General features: G+C 60.0%; 1 protein-coding gene across 1 annotated transcript in view; it reads right to left on the bottom strand.

Annotated features, from left to right (window-relative positions):
* Positions 1-5,436: 5,436 nt before the first annotated feature.
* Positions 5,437-7,265, bottom strand: part of LOC113406947 (C-type lectin domain family 18 member C-like) — a 28,456-nt gene continuing 26,627 nt past the window's right edge. The window contains exons 11-12 of the mRNA XM_026653865.2: positions 6,922-7,013; positions 5,437-5,519 (exon numbers count right to left, since the gene is read on the bottom strand). Of these exons, the coding sequence (XP_026509650.1) occupies positions 5,482-5,519; positions 6,922-7,013 (130 nt within the window). The 3' untranslated portion in view covers positions 5,437-5,481. The remainder of the gene's footprint in view (positions 5,520-6,921; positions 7,014-7,265) is intronic.

Here is a 7,265-nt window from a genome sequence, read left to right on the forward strand (position 1 = left end):
CCGGGTTTGGCGGGATTCCTGCACTGGTGCATGTGAACAGATTATACCCCGAGGTGGGCTTTGTATCTGGCACTGCGGACAGCCTGGCTGGCTGCGCTGGGCCTCGTGGGTCCCTCCATAGCACCGGCAGTGTGAGCGGCCAGGGGGCGGGGAGAGAGACGTGTACCAGGCCATGGGTGACCCTGCCCCAGCCGCGCCCCTCGGCATCCTGTGGCGTTTGGAGAGCCCAGGCGGTGCCGTTGGGAGGGGGCAGCCGGGGGCAGCCTGTGACGCTCAGTGTAGGAGCACAGGCAAGCCGGGCTGTTCCCGTGACCCGGCGGCCCAGCTTCTCCTCAGGCAGCAGCTCCCACCCCAAACACCCACAGCTTGTCAGAGCAGCAGCTGGGCATAACCTCCCTGGGCATCCCCCCACCTTGGGGCGCCCTGGGCATTGCCCCCAGGCCCTCTGTGTGTCGCGCTCACGCCGGGCAGCCACCCCCTGCCCCTCCAGGCCAGTCCCTCACCCTAGCTGGGCGGGGCCGTGTCCCTGCCTGGAGAATCACTGCAGGTCTCACCATGGGGGCCAGGGGAACGGACAGCAAGGGCTGGGGGGGGGGGGCATGCCAGCCCTTGTTCTCAGTCCCCACGGGCAGAGAGGAGCCTCTCCTCCCCCAGGCGTTCCCCGAGATCCAGCGGACGGGCCCAGCACTGCCTAGCTCCGTGCCCAGATGATGCAGCTTCATCGTGCCCAAGCCAGTGCCACCCCAGTCCTGCCTGAGGCTGGGTGGGTGCCCCTGCGACAGACAGAGGGGCTGGGGCTGTTGCCATGCACTGGGGGGTGGAACAGCTGCTGATTTCAGTGGCGTTACCCGAGTGAGAGCAGAACTGGGCCCTTCACAGGGAAGTTCTGGCCTAGCAAGCCGGTCCCGGACTGGCCCAGCCACCTGCTGTTTGGGTCTGGCCCTTTGTTAATTGCTGCCTGGCTCTCATGGGCTTGCTGGGATGGAGGCTTGGTTTTACAGGCCCATTGCTGGGGGCGCTGGGGTTCTTACTAGGAAGTGCTCTCAGCAGGGAGATGCAGGCCCTTGGGGTGGCTAGTGCCACGTGCCACAGAGCACTCTTCCCTTCTGGTGCACCGGTTCTAATCCTGGCCAAGGAGTTAGTGACCAACCGCTGTCCCCTTCTGTGGGCAGCGGGTGATCTCAGCTCTCAGTGCACTTGGCCTGAACTGCCCCCTTGTTGGCCATGTCAGCAGGGAACAGCAAGACCTGAGTGCAGGAGCCCATGTATTTCTTGCAGGAGTTAATGCCCTCCCATCAGGGCATCTACGCCGAACCCTGCGCTTTGCAGGTAGCTATAGGAGAAACTGGAGTCAAAGGTGCAGCGTGGCTGAGTGGCTAGAGCTCTGCACTAGGATTTGGGAGAGCTGGCTTTGGTTCCTGGCTCTGCTGGTGCCTCAGTTTCCCCATGTGTAAAATGATAAGGCTACTGCCCCCCCCTCCCCCTTTGTGAAGTACTTTGAGATCTGCTGATGAAAAGTGCTAGCCATGGGCTGGGTGTTGTTATCATCACCCTGTCTAATGTGTGGATCCTGTGGTGTATGCAGCCAGGGCCCTGCCTTGCCTTTGCTTTCTGTGTCCTGCACCTGGCCGCTGCTGAGAACTGAGCCAGCAGCCATCCGTTCTCAGCGCTGCTGCGGCCTGTTAAAGAGGAGACGCACACGCTGCGCTCTCAGACGCACTGACCGGCATGTAGGAAACCATTCTGGTGGCTCCAGAGCCCAGTGGGAAAACTCCAGTTCTCTGAATGGGGAGTTGGATCAGGACCTCTGATCTGGATTGGCAGCCAGGAGGGTCAGCAGCTCCGACTTGCAGTCCACACACGGGTCATTTCCTTGCATTATCACTCTTCACAAGAGGGTGGTATTAAAAATCCCGATGCCCCCTGCGCCGGGTCCTACTCCCCCATCCCTGTGAGGCATTGGACTGTTCCGCTGCCTTGGGAGAACGTGTCCCTTTAAACGGGGTGTTTTAAAGGCTGGTGGCGGTGCTGGACTCCCAGCCCTGAAGCTGGGTTTGCACTAGACAGAGGTGGAGGCTGCCCTAAGGGCTAGTGGGGCAGGGTGAACAATGGTCTAGTGAGAAACAATTCACTGACATCTTCCTGGGTGTGTTGTGACATTCTGTACCTTGGGGGAGCGTCCTGGAACTCCCGTATTCCTCATCTGTATATAAGCGTGGTCGTACATACAAAGCATGGCTTGTAAGGTAGCAAGGGAAAGGTTACGATCTGCCGGAAGGCAGTTCTCTAGCCATAGATGTGTATCATTCATGCCTGTGAAGTTAGGAGAATTGTGCTTCATCCAGATGCTACCGAATAGGGTTGAGAGTTTAGACTCTGTGCTTATATTTTATTTACCACTCTGACTTTTTGCCTGTCACTTAATATCAATTAAAATCTTCCTTTTACAGTCAATACATTTCTTTAACTGTTTATCTTTACCAGTGAGTTTGTATGAAGTGTGGGGCAAATCTGCTCAGGGTACAAAGGCTGGTGTATATCCACTTTCCATTGATGAAATGGGGAACCAATTGATACATTTGCACTGCTTGTCTTGAGCCGTGCAAGATGGTATATTCCTGGGGTACAGTGTGGGGAGCTGGGGGGGGATTTGGCTCTGATGCCTTTTTCTGGGTGATTCATGAGTGGCTCTGGGAGCATTCATGCAATCTAGCTGGGTGTGGGGCTCCACATGTGGTTGTGCTGAGTGATCACGGTCCCTGGAGGGGTTTGCTGCTGGTCCCTAGCAAGGCATTGTGAGAGACAGCCCAGGCTGGGGAGAGTTCAGGGGGCACAGCGATCCCACAGTCCCAGGCTGCACCCTGGGGGGATCCCGTCACGTGTATTTTTCTGCATTTTTATTGATAGACACCAGGACCCCTGCTCCTTTGGGGTAGCTCCCCTGCTCCCATGTGGGGTTCCCCCACTGGCACCTTTGCACTGCCCTCTGGACCCCCCCCCCCCGCACAAGGAAACGACAGAGAATGATTTGGTTAACGTTTGTGCAGCGCGTTCTAAACGGTGAAGTGCTGGTGTTCGCGCTGAGTCCTTGCAAGATGCAGGGGGCAGCCTGGCTGCATGGGGGGCTGGCGGGAGGGTGACCCAAAATGGAAAGGTTGGGGGGGGGTGTCAGACCAAACAAAATGTTTCATTTATTTTATGAACCTTTTAAAAGGTTTTTAATTTTTTGTAATAACATTGAAGGAAATTTCATCTAAAAATCATGTTGACGTGGGGGAAAATGTGAGGTTTTTGGCAATCTTTGCCGAGGGTTCGGGGCTTTTCCCCTGACTGATTCGGCAAGTTCACCGTGAATTCGCCAAACGGTTCGGTTGACCTGAAGCTGCATTTTTCAGAGGGGAAAAATGTTTCAGATGAAAAAAATTTCCCCTGACCCTACCCACAACTTCATCATATACCCCCCCTTCTTCCCCCCCGGGATCCTACCCCCCAGGCAGTGAGCCAGGCACTGGGCTGGACTAATGCTGATGTCACAGTTAGCTGGGCCAGAGGGTTTAGTTTGGGTTTTTTAAATTGAGCTTTCGGCCCTTTCCTGCTTCGAAATAGCCGGCGCCGGGGTTAGCTTGGCCGGAGGAGCTGGTGGCTGTCCCTGGGGATATGCAGTGTGTGCGTGGAATCTCTCCCAAAACAGCTTCTCCAAAACGTTCCCGAGGCAGTGAGTGCAGCAGCTGGTGGCAAACACCAGAGGTTTTAAATCCTTCAGCCGTGAGCTCCTGGGGGCTGAGGCCGCGTTGTGTGTATGTACAGCACCTTGCACCACGGCCTGATCCTAGACACCCCCACCCAATGCTAATAACTAAACCTCGTCTTTCCCTCCCTCGTTTACACTAGCTCCCCAGTCGCCCGCGAGGCCGCCTGGCCAGACAGGCTCTGAATTTCCAGTATAAAGCCCAAGCAGAGCCCCTCCCCCACCCCCTCACAGCAGCAGAAAATGGCCCAAGCCCCCTTGCTTTCTTTTACTTTGCAGGGTACTTCACGATCTCCCAGCCGAGGTCTGCTGTGCTCTGGGGCCTTCCCATTCCCTGGGGCCCTGGCCACACACAGCTCTTTGCAGAGCGGTTCCTTGCCCAGCTGGAACAGACACGGTGCAGGACAGCAGAGCCCTGGGATGGCAGGCAGGAGGGGGAGCCCTGGCCCAGCGTAGGATGCCAGTGGGAAGTGGTAGGAGAGATGATTGCAGCAGGGAGCAGGTGACAGGCTGAGGAGGGCCCCTGGCTTTTGCTTCCACCACTCCCCATTTTTCTCCTCCTTTTGCCCCACGCCAAGGCGGGTGGCTCCCAGCCGCTCACCCGGGCCGGCCCCACAGCTGGAGACAGGGACATGCGCAGCAGGAGGGACAGACGGCTTTATTAAAACAGCCCCAGCTCTCAAACAGCAGGAAGAATTCGTGTCGCCTAGACAGTGCCCCCGGCCGGAGCGCATGCTACACAGGGCGAAAGAACAGGCCTGAACCGAAAAGCCTCTAGGCCTAGGGCAGCTCAGAGCCCTGCTCTGCTAGGTTAGCGGGTCGGTACCGGAGCTAGCCGGCTTCGGTAGCGCTGAGCCGTGGTGGGACTGACTGGCACAGCGAAGGGGCCTGGGGCCGAGAGTGTGGCCACACTGCACCTGCCTGCCCGGGGAAGGCTGCCTCCTGCAGCCGAGCTGCAGCGGGAGGCGGGATGGCCCTGGCTAGCGACTGGACACCGAGGCCTAGACCCGGCAGCCACATCTGCCTTCTTCGTAGGGCACATCTCGGCTGTGATTCCTGGGGCCCCGGTCCCCTCCTCGCACCCCACAGCCCTGGCAGAGCACTGCCAGCTCTAGGCGGGACAGGCACCCTCCTGCTCCGTGCCACTCAGCTCCCCAGTCCGCTCCCGCCAGCGACTCCCGTCTCAGGGCCGCAGAGCTATGGACTGGGGGTAACCACCGGGGGGTGCCCTGCTCCCTCTGGCCCAGCCGGGGGAAGCGAGGGGCTCCCTGCACTGACGTGCCATCACATCCCGGAGGAAGGGGGTGGGGACACAAAGCAGCTGCCCTTGCCCCAGCGGCCACGTGTGAGAGAGGGGCTATTTTACAGGAGCTCGGGGCTGTTCCGTGGACAAGGGGCTGGGATGCACCCCAGAGACCCCCACCTGGCTCGACCGCGATGGCTCTGGTGGAGTCAGGGCCCCCGGAGCAGCTGTGCAGGTTGATCTGGCCCCCCCACGTCCCCGCTGGAAGGGCAGCCCGGGAAGCGCTCTCTCCCTGAGCGCTCGGCAGGTCCTGGTGCCACCTCCGGCGCCTGGCCCTCAGGGAGGGGTGTCAGCGTGGCTGGGATGGGCTGAGCGCCCAGGGGGGCTGGAGAGGACCTGGCAGAACAGTGGCAGCGGATTCTTTCTCAAGCTTCGTGCGGGCTGGAGGCGACGCCGCGCCCACCACTGAGCAGCTGGAAGCTGTGCGGGCTCAGGGCTCTGGCTGCCACAGGGAGATGTGCTCCTGAGCTGCAAAGGATCACAGCCAGCATTAGTGCTACCCCGCCAGGGTCGGGCCCGCAGCCCACGGCCAGCCAGCCACGCCCCATAACGACAAAACCCCCAGATCCACCCCAGCACGTCATCAGCACCAAACACAGAGCCTTACTAGGGGAGCCAGAGGACTAACTCCATGAGCTAACAGCAATAGTAGGCTGTTATCCTTTATGTGCACTAGCCCCTAGAGGAGGCACAATGCACACATTACCCCAGATCGGGGGGGTCTCAAACTTCATTGCACCACGACCCCCTTCTGACAACAAAAATTACTACACGACCCCAGTTGGGGGGACTGAAGCCTGAGCCTGCCTGAGCCCCGCTGCATCGCCTGGGGGGGCCAAAGCCAAAGCCCGAGCCCCACCGCCCCGGGAGGTGGGGGGCAAAGCCGAAGCTCAAGGGCTTCAGACCCAGGCGGGGGACCTATAACCTGAGCCCCGCCGCCCAGGGCTGGGGCCCTCAGGCTTCGGTCCCGGGTGGTGGGGCTCAGGCTTTGGCCCCGGGCCCCAGCAAGTCTAAGCCAGCCCTGGCGACCCCATTAAAATGGGATCCTGACCCACAGTTTGAGAACCGCTGCCCTAGATAAAATGGTAATTGGGCACTATGTAGCTAGCTTAGCTAGCACACCCAGACTGGGTAATGGGGACAGACCAGGCAGGTGTGTGCCAGCCGGCACCCAGCCACGCTCGCCCTCCTGCGAACCAGCCTAGACCTGGGCAACGTGCATCAGTTCCCGTGGCACAGTTCGGATCCAGAAAAGGGCTTTTAAAACTTTGAAATGAATTGTTAGTGACTGCGGTGCTGGGCAGCGAGGCCAGGGGCCTGTTAACCAGACTGGGCACAGGAAGGGCAGCAGCCGTGCAAACTACTTCCATGCTGCCCGGCCACCATGCCTCTTGCAGGGACCAACTCTACGGGTAAGAGGTGGCTCATTCTCTGCCAAGACCACTAACTAGAGTACAGCCCTGGGCTACCCAGGCCTGGAATAGCTGGGGGCTACAGGTCAGGGCCTGCATGTTGGGATGGGGGGCATCGGCAGAGCTGTGTGTGTAGGGAGCCCAGCAGGGGCTGTATGTGGGGGCCGAGGGGCATCGGCAGAGCCGTGTGTGTAGGGAGCCCAGCAGGGGCTGTATGTGGGGGCCGAGGGGCATCGGCAGAGCCGTATGTGTAGGGAGCCCAGCAGGGGCTGTATGTGGGGGCCGAGGGGCATCGGCAGAGCTGTCTGGGATGCTGCAGGTCAGGGCTAAGGTGCGCTAGCACAGCGCACAGGCCTGCCACCCAAGCACTAGCCAGCAGCTGGCTCAATGCCTGCATGCCCCTCCCCACGCAGAGCGGGTTACGGGCGAGCAGAGAGGAGAGAAGCTGGGCCACTCACCAAACTGGCAGATGTAGCGGTTTCGCGTCTTGCAGCGCTGGTCATTCCAGTTGAAGGCGGCTGATGCCTGGAGCTCAACACAGTTCCCAAACCTGAGACACAGAGCAGAGGAGAGCGGTCCCAGGGCTGGGAGGGGAGCAGGGCATACAGGAGTCCCAGAGCAGAGGACATCGGTCCAAGGCCCAGAACGGGAGCACGGGGTGCAGGAATCCCAGAGCAGAGAGGACAGCGGTCCCATGCCCGGGAGGGGAGCACGGGGTGCAGGAGACCCAGAGCAGAGAGGGGAGCGTTCCCAGCCCCGGGAGGGGAATAGTGGGGGCAGGAGTCCCAGAGCAGAGGAGAGC

The sequence above is a fragment of the Terrapene carolina genome, unplaced genomic scaffold (genome assembly GCF_002925995.2).
Source record: "Terrapene carolina triunguis isolate 2854851 unplaced genomic scaffold, T_m_triunguis-2.0 Scaffold166, whole genome shotgun sequence".
NCBI lineage: Eukaryota > Metazoa > Chordata > Testudines > Emydidae > Terrapene > Terrapene triunguis.